The 19,625-nt window shown below is 42.2% G+C and overlaps 1 protein-coding gene across 2 annotated transcripts in view; it reads left to right on the top strand.

The window, feature by feature from the left end:
• Positions 1–19,625, top strand: part of otud7b (OTU deubiquitinase 7B) — a 130,863-nt gene that overhangs the window by 79,687 nt on the left and 31,551 nt on the right. For both annotated transcript variants that reach the window (XM_084336492.1, XM_084336491.1), the window contains exons 2-4: positions 15,696–15,921; positions 16,464–16,649; positions 16,801–17,031. In XM_084336492.1, coding sequence (XP_084192618.1) covers positions 15,837–15,921; positions 16,464–16,649; positions 16,801–17,031 — 502 coding nt within the window. In that variant the 5' untranslated portion in view covers positions 15,696–15,836. The remainder of the gene's footprint in view (positions 1–15,695; positions 15,922–16,463; positions 16,650–16,800; positions 17,032–19,625) is intronic.

Below are 19,625 nucleotides of genomic sequence, written 5' to 3'. Positions count from 1 at the left end.
ACAATAACGTTAGCTCGGTAGCCAACGCTAGCCAGCTCTTGACGTTGATATCAGGAGCTATCAGTAGCTAGATAACATTAGACAACGCCTCATGTATTAACACTATGGCGTCCGTTCACGAGTATATACGTGTTTCGATTCCATGCGTTGTGGTCCAGAGCCACGAGTATACTCGTGACGAGTTGTTATTGTTTTATTCCATATTTATAACGCTTATTAGGTCCCCGATCCACTTGCAGGATCTTTCCACATATTTGATTTTCGAAACATGCAGTACCGGCCAGATCCGCTTAGGGGCGCCATTTGAGTTGATCTAAATGTTACTGATTGTGTTAAATGGGCATATAATTAGGGCTGTCTTAAATACTTCGAAGCTTCGTTGGCACAAGCTTCAAACATAAAAAAACAAATCGAAGTTTAAAAAAAAAGAAAAAAATCTAAATTTTATTTTTATTTAATTCTTTTTACTTCGATTTTTGTGTGTGTGTGTGTGTGTGTGCGCGCACGCGCACGTATGGGGCCATTGGGTGGGGCCGGGGGACAAATACACTGGAGGAAAGTAACCCAGCTCAGCACTGCCCAAATTATATCATCACTATTAGGGCTGACCTTCGAAGCTTTTTTTGGCAATCGAAGCTTCGGGGTCGAGCTTCGATTTTAATTCGAAGCTTCGATTAAAAAAAATAAAATAAAAAATTTATAAATTATATCATCACTATTGCCTGTTTGAAGGATATCATCCTCCCGTGTCCCGTCCCACTAGACTAGAGTAGACCCGTGTTTACATGCGTGCGGGAGGGGCTGGAGGGATGAGCAGACGCCGCACCACCCGGTGTCTGAGACAGAACTCAGCGACAGCGAGTGAGATCGGTTTTGACGATCGGCGAAAATAAAGCATTATCACCGATCGCATATTTATACTGATTCATAGTTTCATAGTTCCCATGAAATCTGAAGTTGTTCAAACGACAACAGCGATCCACCTTGAATTAAATCACACTGTGTTGGCTGCGTCACAGTCACGAAAGGGGCTACTTAATTCATTAATCCAATCCACTTTATTTATAGAGCACATTTAAAAACAACAAAGTTTACCAAAGTGCTGTACAAGTCCCACAACATAAGATAAAAAAAAAAAAAAAATTATATATAAAAAAAAAAAAATTAATTCGAAGCTTCGAATTAAAGTCGAAGCTCTGCCCCGAAGCTTCGATTGCCAAAAAAAATTCGAAGGTCAGCCCTAGTAACTACATGCATCATTGTTTACAATGAATGGTGGGGCTAATCGAAAGGACTGGACACGGACGCGTTAAACAGCAATCAATTAATTTAATATAACAGTCCGGTTCTGTGTTTGTTTGTGTCTGTAGATTGTTGGTGAACAACTAACTTTAGGTTAGTTTAACTTGTCCGTGTCCAGTCCTTTCGACCAGGCAGTGATGTTTCCAGTCAGGCAGAATGCTCTCTACAGCCCCGGAATAGAAGGAGTGGAGTATCTTCCCTGATACTCTGAACTTCCTTAACTGTAGGGCTGGGTGATATAACGATAAATATCGCGATATATTTTAATAATTGATATCGAAAAAAATAATTATCGAGGAAAAGAATATATATATATATTTTTATTTTTTTTGACCTGCAACAGGGCAGTGGACAGACTTGTCTTTCTTGCCTGCAACTTAAAGTAATGGCTTTGCTTGTCCAAATGACAATACTGACCAAATTGAGATTTATTTTTCTCTTGTCCATTTATTTTGTTTGCTTTCTAATTTAAAATACAGTTTGAAACCGTCTGTACACAGAGCTAGACTCCAGTCACGAGTCACGGTGCACATGTGCGGTGGTCCACCAAAAAAGCGCCAAAAGATAGAAAAGAAACTAGCAGAGCCAAAACTGTTCAACTCCCCTGGAGCCACAGCCAGCAGAGAAGCCGGTTTACTTTCGCTTTTAACCCTTTTCTCGCCAATGACGTGTTACCACGTCATTCCTCGCCATGCGTAATCTGCCAATGACGTTTTACAGCGTCTTTGAGATCAATATTTTAAATTTCTGTCATGGTATTCACATTTCACCCACGGAGTCTTGACTGGTGCTGTAGATCTCCGCTCAACTCTCCAACGCTTCAATACCGCCACCTGGTGGCCGATCGGCGAGTTGCCAAAACCGGAAGTGACCGGAAGCAGGGACCGAAACTAAAGCCCGCCGCCCGCCAGGGGCGGTCAGTTTTTACCTTTGGCGCTTGACACTTAGAGGGCTGCCCGCCGTGTGGCGTGTAGATGTGTAGTTCATAACGATACTCTTATTTTGATTGTGCGAGTACAGATTATAGCCGCTCTCGTCTTTTTTTTCTCCGCCGCGAGATCGTTAAAAAACTACAAGTCCCACATTGCACTCAAGTCAACGGTCCAATCACAGTAGAGTGACATGACTGGTTTCATGAGAAAGAAAGCAAATGACCAATCGGAAGCTCTCATTTGGCTTGTTTACTTCCTGAAACGCCACCATTGCGATATGCGGGCTGAGCTACCGTTACTGTTTAAACAATGACCCAGTCAACTATTCACTTTTAGTTTAATACATGACGAGGCATTGTCTAACGGTATCTAGCTGGCTAGCTACTGATAGCTGCTGATATCAACAAATGCTCCAGCAATAGTCGACTCGAGTGCATAATACCTCCGTTCCCTCGTTAGCTAGCTTAGCTAGCTCACGTTAGATCTTATCTGTCCCAGTAAACTAAATTGTCTTAACGTTATCTACCGGGCTAGCAGTAGCTACAGATAGCTCCTGATATCAATGTCTTATAACATTGATTGAATGCGTATTCTAGCTGAGGGCATGTTGAATGTGATTTGACAAAAGAATCGTAACGTTATAAATAGGGTCCAGCTGCATCGCCGGAGAATCCTTGCATGCTGAATGTAGGGTCTAGCTGAATATAGGGTCTAGCTGCAGGGCCGGAGAATCCTTGCTGGAGCTGGAGGCTACTCAAGTATACACACAGACAGTGGAGCTGTTTGCAGATAGCAAGCATTTTGACTTATTGCGTGGTGGCGATGTCTCGCAGATAATACAACTACAAGTATGATTATATAATATTTTATTTCAATTTTTTTTTATATAAAATATATATATATATTTTTTTTAATCAAAGTTTTTTTGGCAGGTAAGAAATATGCTTGGCGGGTAGACTCTTCCCATCTACCCGCCACTGGCCGGTGAGTCAAAAAGTTAATTTCGCTCCCTGACCGGAAGTGCTTAGTCCGTCCGCTATTCCGTCCGGCCACTCGCTAGCGCTCGCGGGACTCTATCCAGACACCGTGCATATCGATCCGTTGCCATAACTCAATAAACAACATGATTGGACGTATATTAGTATTATACAAACCGGAACTGGATCACCTAGATCAACATCCCATAATAGCAATCTTTTTGCTCCAGTATCATCCCCCATCGCTACGAGGAAGCTGCTGTGAGTTTCAGCGTTTTTGATTATTATTAACCAATAACCATACAAACTGCTCTGATCTATATATCACCCATACTACATGAATAATTTAACGTCGGTCATTGCATTATAAACGACCCCCCCCCCCCCCCCCCCCCCTCCGGTCACCAGCAGATGACCAGTCATGACGTTTAGGATCATGTGAAATTTTTAATATAACGTTGATCGGTATCAAACTGCATTTGATCATCTAATATATGCATTTATGGCTATATCTCACGTTCTATGAAATACAGCAGAAAACGATAAAAACATATATATTTTTTTTTATCCACTTTTTCTCCCATTTTCTATATTTTCTCCCATCCCAATTTCGTATCATCCAATTCAACCCTCCCCTGTCACAAACGCTGTTTCTTGCCTCCCACAAGCCGGCTGCAATGTGGACTAAGTCATACATAGCACAAGTCCCCTCCGGTACTTGAGGTAACAGCAGTCGCATCTTTTCACCTGCGCAGCTCGATCTCTCAGTGGCGAGGAGTAACGCGTGGGAGGCTCACGCTGCCCCCGACACTTCCTGATTCCACTGCGCAGGCGCACCAACCGACCTGTAGGAGTCGCTGTCCACAACGCCCGATCCCCACCCATCAGTTTCCCACCCCCTAATACGGCCAATGTGTATTAGTACGGACGACCAGCTAAACTGAAAGCAAATGTGGAGCGCTGGGCTCGAACAGCCGAACCCAGCGTCTCCAGATTTCGTGGCGAGCGCCTTGCCCACTACGCCACGTAGCCGCCTCGATAAAAACATATTTATACTCTGGACGGTATTTTAGTATGAATGTGTGAATGAAAAGTAAAACGTTCCTACATCCTGAACGATAGATAATTGATGTTGAATGGGCCATAGTAATGTCAATTTAGCAATACAATTTAAAAATGTATAGCCCTGCAAAGAAGGTGAACATCTCCATAGACAAATAGTGCTGGCAGAGAGGCTACAAGGATGAGAATAAGCTCCGGCAGAGAATGGGTTAAACCAGCTGCAGCCTGAGAACTGGAGTGTGAGGGGATGTAACACTAAAGATGGCGGCAACGACAAAGAATTGCTGCAAAATAAACATACATCTGTTGTTTAATTCTTTTTTTATTTTTTTTATACTTATAACAATTTAGATAATTATCGATATCGAGTGATATGATAACATTATCATATCGTTATCGCGATATGATTTTTTGCCATATCGCCCAGCCCTACTTAACTGTCTCAGGTTTTTTACCACAGAGTCTATGTGTGTTGTCCATGTGAGATGTATTTGAAGTGACAGAGCGATGAGAGATGTATTTGAAGTAGGGATGTCCCGATAATTTCTTTTTGCTCACGATCATGTGATTTTGAGTATCTGCCGATACCGATCTTTCCCGATCCAATCTTTCACATTAGTAACCGATTTGACGCATTTTTGTCAGAAACTGGCGAAGCGAGACAAGCCCCTCTGTTGCCTCAATAGCCCCTCGAGTGCGGTGGCTCACATTACATTCACACTGAGCCCCTGAGAATGTGCTTCATACGAGAAATATTCAAAGTTTAAATCTGTTTGCACATTAGTATACATTCACAGTGTTCGACTTACGTAATGATTTGCTCCATTTTGGTCTGAAACGCCGACGATAATCCTCACAAAGCGAATGTTGACGTTATCCAGGTGAAGTTAACGTTAACTTCATTCAAGTAAGGCATTGCAATCAATACAGCTGTTTGGCAAATCACCAGCCGCCTCCCCCATTCTTTTGCTCACTCTCGTAGTTGTTTGCGGCTGTTTCTCAGGTGGCGTATTAGATTGGTCGTGTTGAACGCAGCTCTGTTCTTTCCTCCATGCGGAACGTCCGCCTTGCAAACATTGCAACTGGCTATTGGACTGGCTTCGGTTTAAATTTTTAAATGCTTCCAAACTTCTGACATTTTGTCTAGCTGCTCCGAGTCATCAGGTGGACATAACCTGCCAGTGTTGCGGGAGCTACGCGTTGTGAGCTTGTAGGTCTGCTATTTTCGGCATACGTCACTGTCGTGCGACGGTATAAATCAAAGCAAATGCGTTTGTTTTGGCAAATTCTTCTGCTCTGTGCGACAATAAATAAATGAATGATGATATGTAATTTAAAACCAGAACTAAGGCCTCAGTATGAGTTTAAGACGTGAACATGGTCATGTTTGTTGAATAAAAAAAAAATCTTCTGAACATCATGTGATCGGCCCCCGATCCCGTGATCGGATCGGGACATCCCTAATTTGAAGTGAGAGGGATGAGAGATGTATTTGAAGTGAGAGGGAAGAGGGAAGAGAGATGGAGAGAGGGAAGAGGGATGGAGAAATGTGAGAGGGATGGAGAGATGAGAGAGGTATGGAGAGATGAGAAAGGAATGGAGAGAGGGAAGAGGTATGGAGAGAGGGAAGAGGGATGGAGAGATGTGAGAGGGATGGAGAGATGAGAGACTGGAATGGAGAGAGGGAAGAGGAATGGAGAGATGAGAGGGGGATGGAGAGATGGGAACGGGATGGAGAGATGAGAGAGGGAAGAGGGATGGAGAGAGGGAAGAGTCATGGAGAGATGAGAGGGATGGAGAGATGAGAGAGGGAAGAGGGATGGAGAGATGTTGTGAGAGAGGGAAGAGGGATGGAGAGATGAGAGAGGGAAGAGGGATGGGGAGATGTTGTGAGAAAGGGAAGAGGGATGGAGAGATGAGAGGGGGAAGAGGGGTGGAGAGATGTTGTGAGAAAGGGAAGAGGGATGAGAGATGAGAGGGGGAAGAGGGATGGAGAGATGTTTTGAGAGAGGGAAGAGGGATGGAGAGATGAGAGAGGGAAGAGGGATGGAGAGATGTTGTGAGAGAGGGAAGAGGGATGGAGAGATGAGAGAGGGATGGAGAGATGAGAGAGGGAAGAGGGATGGGGAGATGTTGTGAGAAAGGGAAGAGGGATGGAGAGATGAGAGGGGGAAGAGGGATGGAGAGATGTTGTGAGAAAGGGAAGAGGGATGGAGAGATGAGAGAGGGAAGGGGAGATGTGACTCACCACCAGGTATGTTGGTGAGGTGTCGACTGACTCAGAGCTGCTGAGGCATGAGCAAGGGCTGGTGGATGAGGCCCGGGAGAGTGAAAATGGAAAGGCATTCCTCTAGACTAGGAGAGACCGCCTCACCATTCAATTAGTATAAAATCATGGCTGAAGCAAATCGTTAATTCAATCATACCATTTTTATTTTATTACCCATCCCATTCAATACATTGTGTTTTTATTTTATTTATTTAAAAAAAGAATTCCACCAGTTCACTCACTGCATGATTGCCTCTCAGAACACTGGGCGTCAGTAGCTCAGGGAGTAGAGCAATCGTCTGGTAATCTGAAGGTTGCCGGTTCGATCTCGGCTCCCCCAGGCAGCCTGTCAGAAGTGTCCTCGAGCAAGACACTGAACACCTAACTGCTCCCGATGAGCAGATCGGTGCCCTTGCATGGATGCCTCCGCTGTTAGTGTGTGTGTATGGGTGAATGTGAGGCATAAGTTGTAAAGCACTTTGGATAATAGCACTTTATAAATGCAGTCTGTTTATCATTTAGAACATAATTGTTACACTTCAAGACTGAACATTGAAGTCAATTGAATTGAATAAGTAGCCTATTTCATTCAGGCTACGTATATTTCCTTTAAGTAGATTGAAGAGAAACAACGGGGAAAAGGTGTGTGTGTGTGAGTGAGTGTCATAACTAGGGCTGACCTTCGAATTTTTTTTGGCAATCGAAGCTTCGGGGCCGAGCTTCGATTTTAATTCGAAGCTTCGAATTAAAAAAAATATTTATTAATTCTTTTTATTTTTTTTATATATATATATATATATATATATATATATATATATATATATATATATATATATATATATATTTTTTTTTTATCTTATGTTGTGGGACTTGTACAGCACTTTGGTAAACGTTGTTGTTTTTAAATGTGCTCTATAAATAAAGTGGATTGGATTAATGAATTAAGTAGCCCCTTTCGTGACTGTGACGCAACACGGCTGTGTGATTTAATTCAAGGTGGATCGCTGTTGTCGTTTGAACAACTTCAGATTTCATGGGAACTACCAATCCCCCAAATCAAGAATGTTTAAGATGAATGAAGTAAGATTTTGATTATTTGAAATATGGCCTGTGTAGACTAAACTATGCACAGAATTATGTCAGTCTACAAGGTCCGGCAATGTAGACCTTGTAGACTCCACTACAGACCAATTATCAGTGAATGTTCATGCATTTTTAAGAAGGGCTACTTCCACAAAAAAACAAAGAACTCACCAAAACATCTCAGTAGCACCTTATCTAAATGTTCTATTTCATATATGGAGATTCATATTTATTTATGTATTGCATGCATTTCTACATTTTATTTCCTATTTTGTTTATTCATCCCAGTATCTTTCTTTCTTATGTGTGGAATTCTACAAGGCATTTACATTCACATTTACATTTAGTCATTTAGCTGACGCTTTTATCCAAAGCGACTTACAAGTTCTGTATGACAGGTCATCAGGAAGAATACAACTCTATCAGCTGAGTAACAATATTCATCAAAGTGTTGCGTGTTACAGTGTAGGTTAGTTTATTAGGACAAGTGCATGACAGTAAGGTTAGTTAGGGTTAGATTTTTTTAATTTAATTTTTTTAATTTGATTTCAGATAATGGTTGAAGAAGTGCGTCTTTAGTCGACGGCGAAAGATTGGACGGGATTCGGCTGTCCTAACTGGGGTGGGTAGTTCATTCCACCATTGTGGGGCAAGGACTGAGAATAGGCGTGTAGGTGGTGTATATGTGTTTGAGGATGATATCCTTCAAACAGGCAATAGTGATAATATAATTTGGGCAGTGCTGAGCTGGGTTACTTTCCTCCAGTGTATTTGTCCCCCGGCCCCACCCAATGGCCCCATGCACACACACACACACACACACACACACACACACACACACACACACACACACACACACACACACACACACACACACACACACACACACACACACACACACACCGAATTTTTAAACTTCGATTTTTTTTTAATGTTCGAAGCTTGTGCCATCGAACGAAGCTTCGAAGCTTCGAAGTATTTAAGACAGCCCTAGTCATAACAAAGCTATAAGTCATTATACAAACATTCTCACTAATGGTTTTAATGGTCTCACTGTTGCAGTGTCTCAGTATGTTGTAAATGTTTTGCATAGCGCCCTCAGGTTCATTAGTTACACACAACAGGCCGTTGCTCTGTTTCTAGCTGAAACCGTGCGGTGTGGGCTACGTAAAGTTCATCCCCAAAAATATCCGAGCCTCTTGTGGCATAGCTTCTACACTGGGACGTTTTTTTTTTTTTTTTCTTTTTTACATGTTTTTATATATAAAGTTTCTTCACCCCTGGAATCAATGTTTTATTTGTGTCTGTTGACTAGTGGGCAGTGGGCATGGATGGTCCTGGTGTACATGGATGGTACTGGTGTACATGGATGGTACTGGTGTACATGTGGTCCTGGTGTACATGTGGTCCTGGTGTACATGTGGTCCTGGTGTACGTGTGGTCCTGGTGTACGTGTGGTCCTGGTGTACATGGATGGTCCTGGTGTACATGTGGTCCTGGTGTACATGTGGTCCTGGTGTACGTGTGGTCCTGGTGTACATGTGGTCCTGGTGTACATGTGGTCCTGGTGTACATGTGGTCCTGGTGTACATGGATGGTCCTGGTGTACATGTGGTCCTGGTGTACATGGTAGGGCTGAGCCCAAACGTTCGGACCTTTGGACCTTCGTTCGTTACGTTGGCATTCTAATTCTAAATCAACATTAGAATTTTTTATTTTTAATCAAATATATATATATCTATATATATATATATATATATATATATATATATATATATATATATATATTTTTTTTTTTATATATATATTTTTTTTATGTGTCTATCCATTCTGCTTAAACCAATGGGGTTTTTCTTCACAGTTGCAGTTAAAGATTAGGCTACACTAATATTATAGTTTAACTCATTCAGAGCCACGCCCATATGACCAAATTAGGTCTAGCGCGCCAACACTGAAGTCAATGGGAGGATGGGGATATTTGCGAACGCTTAAACTATATCTTAAATTATGGCTATGGGTCTAATACCCCCGTCGCTTATCAATGACTTGCTTGCAGTCAACATGTACGAAACGGATTGTTTTTTCATCTGCACATTTCCGTTTTATACCGTTTTGAATACAAGTATAGTTTTGGAGATTTCTAGTAATTCCAGAGAAAGACACGATAATAGCCCTTTAGTGGAATACACAAAACATTAGGGCTGACCTTCGAAGCTTTTTTTGGCAATCGAAGCTTCGGGGCCGAGCTTCGATTTTAATTCGAAGCTTCGAAAAAAAAAAAGAAAAAAAATTATTATTAATATTTTTTTTTAATAGTTTTTTTTTATTTTTTTTTTTATCTTATGTTGTGGGACTTGTACAGCACTTGGTAAACTTTGTTGTTTTTAAATGTGCTCTATAAATAAAGTGGATTGGATTAATTAATTAAGTAGCCCCTTTTGTGACTGTGACACAGCCAACAAGGTTTCACTCGGCTGTGTGATTTAATTCAAGGTGGATCGCTGTTGTCGTTTGAACAACTTCAGATTTCATGGGAACTACCAATCCCCCAAATCAAGAATGTTTAAGATGAATGAAGTAAGATTTTGATTATTTGAAATATGGCCTGTGTAGAATAAACTATGCACAGAATTATGTCAGTCTAGACTACAAGGTCCGGATTCTACATGGTCCGGCAATGTAGACCTTGTATAGACTCCACTACAGACCAATTATCAGTGAATGTTCATGCATTTTTAAGAAGGGCTACTTCCACAAAAAAACAAAGAACTCACCAAAACATCTCAGTAGCACCTTATCTAAATGTTCTATTTCATATATGGAGATTCATATTTATTTATGTATTGCATGCATTTCTACATTTTATTTCCTATTTTGTTTATTCATCCCAGTATCTTTCTTTCTTATGTGTGGAATTCTACAAGGCATGATGTAGGTGTATATGTGTTTGAGGATGATATCCTTCAAACAGGCAATAGTGATGATATAATTTGGGCAGTGCTGAGCTGGGTTACTTTCCTCCAGTGTATTTGTCCCCCGGCCCCACCCAATGGCCCCATACACACACACACACACACACACACACACACACACACACACACACACACACACACAAACTTAAACTTCGATTTGTTTTTATGTTCGAAGCTTGTGCCATCGAACGAAGCTTCGAAGTATTTAAGACAGCCCTTTTCGGCTGATTTATGAATAGTTTTCAAATTATCGATAGTATATGTGTGCTCATGTACGAAGAGAAGCGGGGTCTGAAAAATCGCTTCTCCCTACTTTGGTCGGCGCGAACCTCACACACACACACACACACACACACACACACACACACACACACACATACACACACACACACACACGCTCCGATGGCGGAGAAAGGAACATCTGATTAACCCAAGACTAGTAAAATAGAGTCCTTACCTCACATCAGATGTTCTGCAAAAAGATTCATCCAATTCCTGATCGCCATTCCAAATATTGATCGCGTTTATTGATCCAACGTTATAGTCCAAAACACATAATGGACGCTGCTCCCAGCCTCCCCAGTGAATGTGGTAACACGATACTGCTTGCCCGAGAAGGGAAACCCCAGACTGGAGTTTTTTTTCTGATGCACAGTCCCAGCCAATCCAATCCAATGATGTGCAATACCATCCGGGAGACGATAGGCGGCGGTATGCCCTTTGCGAGCTCAGACCAATTCCCAATGATAACGTCAGGTTAGTTTGAGGATATTTATAAAAAAAAAGATTTTCTTTATTATTAAAAACGAAAACCCTGACGAAGTTCCAATCCCAAAAACAGGCTTCAGGGAAAGCCCTAGTACATGGTGCTGGTGTACATGGATGGTCCTGGTGTACATGGATGGTCAAGAATCAAGAGGTTTATTTGTCACATACATGTAACCAGGGCATACAGTGAAATGCGGGTGGTCATGATGTCTGGATGGTCCTGGTGGACATGGATGGTCCTGGTGGACATGGAGGGTCCTGGATGGTCCTGGTCACATGGATCCTGGTCACATAATATAATATCGGCCGATATGGCCGTTTTTTTACACATCGGTATCGGTCCGATATCAAGATAGGGCCGATATGGGCCGGTATTAAAAAATATATATATATTTTTTTATCTTTTTTCTTTTTACATGTTTTGGCCTTAAATAGTTTCAAAATATCAGTCATTTCTGAAAATAAGTTACAAAAGTAAAAAAAAATGCAAAAAAGTGTTTTCTATACAGAGATATCGACATCGGTAAATATCGGTATCGGCCAGAACAGCAATATTAATATCGGTTATCGGTATCGGCCACAATTTTCACATCGGTGCATCACTAGTCACATAGATGGTCCTGGATGGTCCTGGTGGACATGGATGGTCCTCTGTGTTCAAGGGCCTGTCCATGTTGCTAAGCCTGTTTGACAATCTTGATATTGTGTCTTTGTTGGGTTTTGGGCCACCGCCCAATGCAGGTGTTATGGTATTTGATATTGAGCAACATGTTGTGTATGTAGACTTTTTGCAACATTAGTAACATCCCTCCCTGAAATGTACGTTTTGAAGAAAATTTGGAAATCCGGCTCAGATGGTTTTATTTCTTTACCTTTTTTTTTCCGCAATCCGTACTATAATTCAGGGTTTTATTAGAATTAGGGCTGCAACGATTAGTCGTCGATTATGAAAAATCGTCGACGAGATATTGTTGCGTCGATTAGTCATTAAAAAAAAATATATATATTATTATAATTTTTTTTTATTTTTAATTTTTTTTATCTCACTACCTATCTTTGTGAAAGTGGCTTCTCAGCTCTGGTCCAGCCAGCTGAAGACTTCTTAGCTTAACATAACAGACCGACAGTAAGTTTGGGGGAACTAATGGGATAACTGGGGATGTTGTTTGGTCCTGACAAGAGTCTCAAAGCAACTCTGAGGTCATGCTCAATGTCCAATCTGTTCCTTTGCTCTGTCTTCAGCTGGACCAGAGCTGAGAAGCCACTTTCACAAAGATAGGTAGTGAATCTTTTTTTTTTTTTTTTTTTTTATTATAAATATAATTGTTTTTCGATTAGTCGACTAATAGAAAAGATTATCGACAGATTAGTCGACTACCAAAATAGTCATTAGTTGCAGCCCTAATTAGAATCTAAGATTATAAGCCAATGCTTGAATAAGGCTAGTATAAAGAAATATATAGACAAATATTAAGCTTATGATATTGTTGTCCAAATACCTATTTCAAAACTTGGCCTACCACAGCTATTGGAAAAAACAGCGATTCACCTGCCTCTCTAGGTCAATGACGTGCTTTTTTATACATGGGTGTAGGGCTGGACGGTATGGTCTAAAATGTATATCACGGTATAATTTGAAGCATAGACTGTAACGGTATATATCACGGTATATTCATTTATCTTAAAATGTCTATATAAATGCTTCTGAAGGGGTAAAACACTGGCAGCTATTACTGTACTCTTGTATTACTAGGACATATTTCACATAGTAAAGAGGTATTTTAAGAAAATTGATTGCGCAAAACTGCAATAGAAAAATGCAAAACCTTTTCTCAAGTTACTTCCATCTCTGAAAAACACTTTTTTCATGAAATACAATCAAATCAAGCGGCAAAGTGAAAATAAAAATAACTGCAGGACAGGAGGTTTCTTTCCCTCAAACAACTCAAACACAATAAAACTCCAACATAACTTAACTTTAGTGTACATGTTTGACAACGTAGAGAGAGCGTGATGTAATAGGTTTGAGTTTGAGGTTAGAGCGTCCTAAGTTGCCGTAGTTGATGATGTCACACCCAGGATGTCATTGTCAACACACAGAGTTGGAAACGAGAGCAGCCCGATGGATAAAGCGATATAAAGAAACAAATAGCCAATAAATGTGAAGTTATCTTTGAACCTCTGTTGTCAAGGCTTGTCAATATAACCTCCCCCCCCCCCTCCCTTTCCTCACTAAAGAAACTGGTGCCGCAGAGTCACGTTAGAACGTTAGCTTAGCGGCTAACGTTAGCCCGTTGCTGCGCTAAAGCAAGTCTCCTCTCAGCTTTTTTCCGTAGCCTATGTTTGCGAAGATGCTCTCTGATTGGCTAGCCGCGTACAGCGAAGACCCTCTCTGATTGGTTTAGCGCCGAAGGGTCTCTTCCGCCTTGTACATATATATTCTCCGCTTCAAAGTGGTAAATGCTTTGGCCCTCTTTCGAAGTGGGTTATGCTTAGAGTTAGGTTAGGGTTAGGGTTAAGGTTAAGGTTAGGGTTAAAGTAGGGCTGGGCGATATGGCCAAAAACGTTATCGTGATAAAATAACAAAATTATTTTCATATAACTCGATATCGATAATTATCGTCGATATACATTCCTGTCAAGTTTAATTAACTTCTTATGGCCGGCGCCGATGGGCTATTCATAGACTCACTTGTTTTGCTGCGATAGAACCAACGAAGAGTCGAAGACGTCATTACGAGACGAGTTGGAGCCGTCGCGTGTCGAGCCAACCCTTTGAGAAGCGTTGTGGTCCCGGCTTGAATTCTCCATGAATGTGTCCAAGTCCATAATCCATATAAATCCATTTTGTTATATCCAACACAGTCTGAATGAATGTTTCTTGTTATTATGCCGAGTGATTTCAAACCACCAAAACAACCGAATGTCTTGAGTTGATGTCGTCATCAGTCCGTGCACATTCTTCTACGCAGTAATCACGGCCCAGTGCATAGATTATTATATTCCACCAGGGGGAAACCTACCGCCACTGGATCATATGCATGTTGTTTGGTCCAAGCTTGGAAAATCGATATATCGAAACTTTGCGACCACGTTTCATGTTTATTTCGAGGAAATAATTTATCGCGATGATTATCGTTATCGTTTTATCGCCCAGCCCTAGGTTAAAGTTAAGGTTAGGTTAGGGAACAAGTACATATCAATTGTTGTTGAATATGTGGAAGAGACCCTTCGGCGCTAAACCAATTGGCTGTACGCGGCTAGCCAATCAGAGAGCGTCTTCGCAAACATAGGTTACGGAAATAAATCACGCCTCTCAGCCTCCTTAGCCAAATTGAAATGCCCAAACTACATGGCAAGGTCCGTGAGCAAGTGGAGAAAAACTCAGTACAATTACCGGTAAACACTATGCAACGTCCACTGAATCGTCACGTAACGTTAATGTCATTACTACTGCTGTGACTAGCTGCTCTAGTCTATCGGTCACAAGGTATAGTCAAAATCCATACCGTAGCGCAAATTCATACTGTTTATACCGTCCACCTCTACATGGGTGTAACGTTGCGTCCTTTCTATAACGGTCATTGTTTTGGTCAGTGGATTGTTGGACTAAAGCCTGTGGCCCTTTGTGTGCCGACTCTAAACAGAGAATTATTGTGACCTGTAGGCTTATTTGGGAATGTAGTTTGAAGGCGAGAGTGAAGTATTAATTAATTAATTAATAAATAAAAAATTAAGCTTTTAGCTCTGCTTCAATTGATCTCAAAACCAGGGCTTTAAAATAAATCTCATATGAATGAAGTGACTGGCCCTGACGGCTCGTCTCATTCTCTCATTGGCTAATTCTAGTGTACACTTGATTTGGGAGCCGTAGGAACCAGATGGACAGAGAGAGACCCTGAAGTTTGTGCTGCAGAGATGGGCCTAAACGGCAGCTAATAGCTATCCTACACATCATGTGACTTCTCTCTGTGCCGTCATGTGACTTCTCTCTGACCTATTCTATGCAAATCCGAGCAAAACGGCTTTCTCTGTTGTGTGCCTGCCTGCGGGCTCTTGGGTCACGAGTGGTCATGTGACTGAAGGGTCAACGGATGAAAAGAGATGTTGGCTAAACAGGTCTCCGCATGAAAGCGGGTCATTGGGGTCATTAGCTTGTTGTTAGCGATGAGTTCTAAAACACCTCGGCTGCTGCACTAACTTTCTAGATTTTCTTGTTTGTAAGCAGACTTTTTGACAAGTTTCTGCTGATTGCAATTTTGACTCATCTTCAAAGTAGTGAACTTCTATATATATATTTACCCCCCCCCCCCTCTCTCTCTCTTTCCAGGTGTGGCTGGTAGTGTAACGTGAGGGAAATAACCACTCCCACCCCCCCCCCCCCCTCCCCTTGCTGTGTTGGGGAGGGACGGATCCCCTGTTTTTCCCCTCTGCCCTGATGCCCCCCGCCGCCCTGTAAATTCATGATCACATGACCTTGGATATGGACGCTGTCCTGTCCGACTTTGTTCGTTCCACTGGAGCTGAACCAGGACTGGCCAGAGACCTGCTAGAGGGTGAGTTGCAAGGCATTGTGGGACCTCATTATATTCTGTTAGCTTTTGGGCAGGGTTTCAGGTTTTATGGGGAATAGCTGTAAGTTGACCACCACTAATGTGTCTGGTTTTATGAGCGACAGCTTGTAGGAAGGGGATGTAATTTGACCATCCTGAGTCAGAGCTGCTGGTTAGGAAGGCTAACGCACACTAAGAGAGAGAAGGTATAGCTAGGATATAGTGGGCTCTTGTTGCCTAGCAACAGCACAAGTTGCAGATAAGAATATAGGTAAAAAATGTTATGCAGTGTGCAGCAGTGAGCGAGCATGAAAACCATGACGTGCTCCAAATGTCTGGTATTTACCCAAGCAACGGAATGCGCCAGTGGCCTTTACATAAGATAACGATGGCTGTGGTCGTGTTGACTCGTGGTAAATATTTAAACTAATTAAGGGGGTGTTTTGGGGCTGATGTGTCTGAAATAGAATCCAGGTCCGTCTGTCAGGTTGGACGTGTTCGCTCAGACAGTTATGTTGTTCTCGTTGCGGTCCCTCTACCTGCAGGCAAGAACTGGGATCTAACCGCTGCCCTCAGTGACTTTGAGCAGCTGCGACAGGTGCACGCCGGCAACCTGTCCTTCGCCGAGGAGAGGACGTACCCAGCCGAGGAGAGGGTGTACCCAGCCGCCGAGAAGGAGATGGCCAGAGTCGGGCGTCCCCTTCTTCACCGCCAGGACGAGGTGGTGCAAGGTGAGGCCGCTGGCAAATAACCCATTCCCCAGATTCCTTAGGTTGTACATTTGCAAGCACACCCCCATTTGACTTGATTTGCTTTTGCAAAGTTGTTGTTTTTGTTTTCCCATCATGATGACTTCCTGTTTCCACTCTCGACCTCTCTCAGCGGCCACGGAAAAGCGCCTCTCCAGGGGCATCTCTCACGCCAGTTCCACCATCGTGTCGCTGGCCCGATCTCACGTGTCCAGTACGGGCGGGACAAGCAGTGAACCCCTACTGGACACACCGCTCTGCACTTTCCAACTACCGGACCTTACGGTGTACCGGGACGACTTCCGTGGCTTCATAGAGCGGGACCTCATTGAGCAGTCTATGATGGTGGCCTTGGAGCACGCCGGTGAGCATGTGGGAGTGTATGGACTTTTTGTGTCCAATTCTTTACTATGGAAGTCGATGCAGAAATCGGGGCAGGAAAAAGTAGCTGCAATTGCATCCATCTGTACAGGAGGGTGGTGATATACATCACAACATATACTAAGAAGTAAACTACATCCTGTATATCCCATACTGTATTTGAGTCCACTGTGTACAGTGTACACCCAAAATCCCATTATTGAGGGGCATTGGTCTCTGCTTTGTTAGCAGGAAAGACAAATCATTTGCAACCAAAATTGTTAAAGGAACACGCCAACTTTTTGGGAAATTAGCTTATATTTAGCAGATACATACCCTTTCTTCTCTGTGCATGCATTAGGCTTAGGGAACAGCCACACCGTTAGCCTAGCTTAGTGTCATTCACTGGAATTAGGTGTGCCAGTGTAGTCTAGTTCCCAACAGTCACGAAATACACTCCAAATACAACTCCAAAACTTTCCTGTAAACATGTTGTATTTACCACGTGGAGAAATAAAAATAAATAAATTAGACAAATTCGATTTCATCACTGATGAAATCAGCAGTGATTTCATCACCTCAAATGCCCAGTTTTTCAAAAAGCAACAGGGCTTTTGAGGTGATGAAATCACTGCACCCAGGCAGCAGTGGTTTGGCAAAAAAGATTTCAGAATATATATCTGCTTAGAAAACGAAAATGTCAAAACAAAAAAAAATCCACCTGGTAAATACACAGGTCACAGCATGTTTACAGGAAAGTTTTGGAGTTGTATTTGGAGTGTATTTCGTGACTGTTGGGAACTAGGCTACACTGGCACACCTACTTCCAGTGAATGACGCTAAGCTAGGCTAATGGTGCTGCTGTTCCCCAAGCCTAATGCATGCACAGAGAAGAAAAGGGTATGTATCTGCTGGTCTAACTCCAGGGTTGATGGCAAATAAGTGAATTTCCCAAAAAGTTGGCGTGTTCCTTTTAACTCATTCAACGCTATAGCCAGCGCCCATCTCTGTTCTCTAGCGCCAGCTTTCCATTGCCTATTTTCACGACATTTCTCTATCTTTGTGGATCTATTGTATATTCTATATTATTACATGGCGTTTTCACATTCGCCGAAATGCTTGCTTGTGATTGGTCAATAGCGCTCGTCAGAGGTCAGTTATCAGACAATAATGACCGCTGTGGGACAATAATGACCGCTGTGCGCAGCTGTTCGCAATCAAGCCCACAATAATGACTGCTGTGCGCAGCTGTTCGCAATCAAGCCCACTGACATCAGTGCAAACTGCCGGCTGCCGGGGAAGCTGCTGGGGGGCGGAGCGACGAGCACTCAGCGGAGCCAGAACCAGTGTTACTGTTGCGAGTCGATGTAAAATGAATTAGGTATATTGTTAGTAAGTTAGCCATGTAATAAGCGGGATAATGTATAGCTATACTCGATCATTGTCGCAAAATAATTGACCTTCACTGACGTTTAAAACACCTCGCCGAGGCGGCTCGGTATTTTAAACTCTGTGTCTGTCAATTATTTTGCGACAATGACCTCGTAGCTATACATTATCCCTTACTTATAGCTATGGAGAAAATAGTCCGGCTCATTTGACAGACACTATTTGTAGTCCAATATGAAAAAAATAGTAAATGTTTTCATGTATACGTTCGCGTGTTATCCCGTGGTGAATATTGTATAGTTTCAGAGTGATCCGGGCTAATTCCTGGAAGCTGAGTTATGGAGCGCTATGTGCATTTTGCGAAAGTCATTCATGTTGCTCGCCTGGACACGATACTATTTCCAAATCAAAGGTATATAATAGGTATTATGTTTCATCATGAAGGCATCAAAGGGGGGGGGGGGGGTGTTTTGTGATGCTCTGATCGTCAGCAACGGCATACGTTTTAAATGCTACATACATTGATCGTTGCGATCGATGTGAAATCATTGTAGGATCAAAGTAGGATTGGTGTCATATAGTCCTTACCTTTGCTAGGAGTTATTCCAAAATGAATATTCCAATTGTCTGATCGCGATTTCCAGTATTGATAATAATAATAATAATGATCAAATTAATTAAATCAACAACAAAAAAAGGCAATGGAAATATCATTTGACATTTTTATTTTTGATCTCTTCCAGACATTTAAATGAAAAACAATCTATTGTTTTTAATACAAATAGACCTCCTGTTCACTGTTTTTGGTTCGTTTTTTGTTTTTGTTTGTTTTGATATTAATATATCCTATTCACTGTCACAGCGCTGTATTTTGGCTGGAAAAGGCATATTGGGAGTCAGAAGGTGCAGTACCGGCCAGATCCTGTTAGTGGGGCTATCTCGAGAATGCAGTAACCCCCCCTCCTTCCCAGTCCCTAGTGGACCTCTGCTGTTCTCTTAGCTTAGTTAGCTTACGCTAACGCAATGTTAATTTCGGTATTTAACGCGACGTGGGCATAAAGGAATGGCGAGGATGGAAAGCATGTTAGATGCATTTGACCCCTTGTGGGGGAAAAAACAACAGGCACTTATTTCGGGTCTCAAAATAGGCGGACTCTGAAGCAATGCTGTCTAACGCTGAGCTAATGTTGTTGTTGCGGCCCGGCGGAT

This window comes from Notolepis coatsorum (assembly GCF_963971535.1).
Source record: "Notolepis coatsorum genome assembly, chromosome: 19".
In the NCBI taxonomy this organism is placed as follows: Eukaryota; Metazoa; Chordata; class Actinopteri; order Aulopiformes; family Paralepididae; genus Notolepis; species Notolepis coatsorum.
Note: the sequence above shows the minus strand (reverse complement) of the source record. Positions and strands in the feature narration are given on the sequence as shown.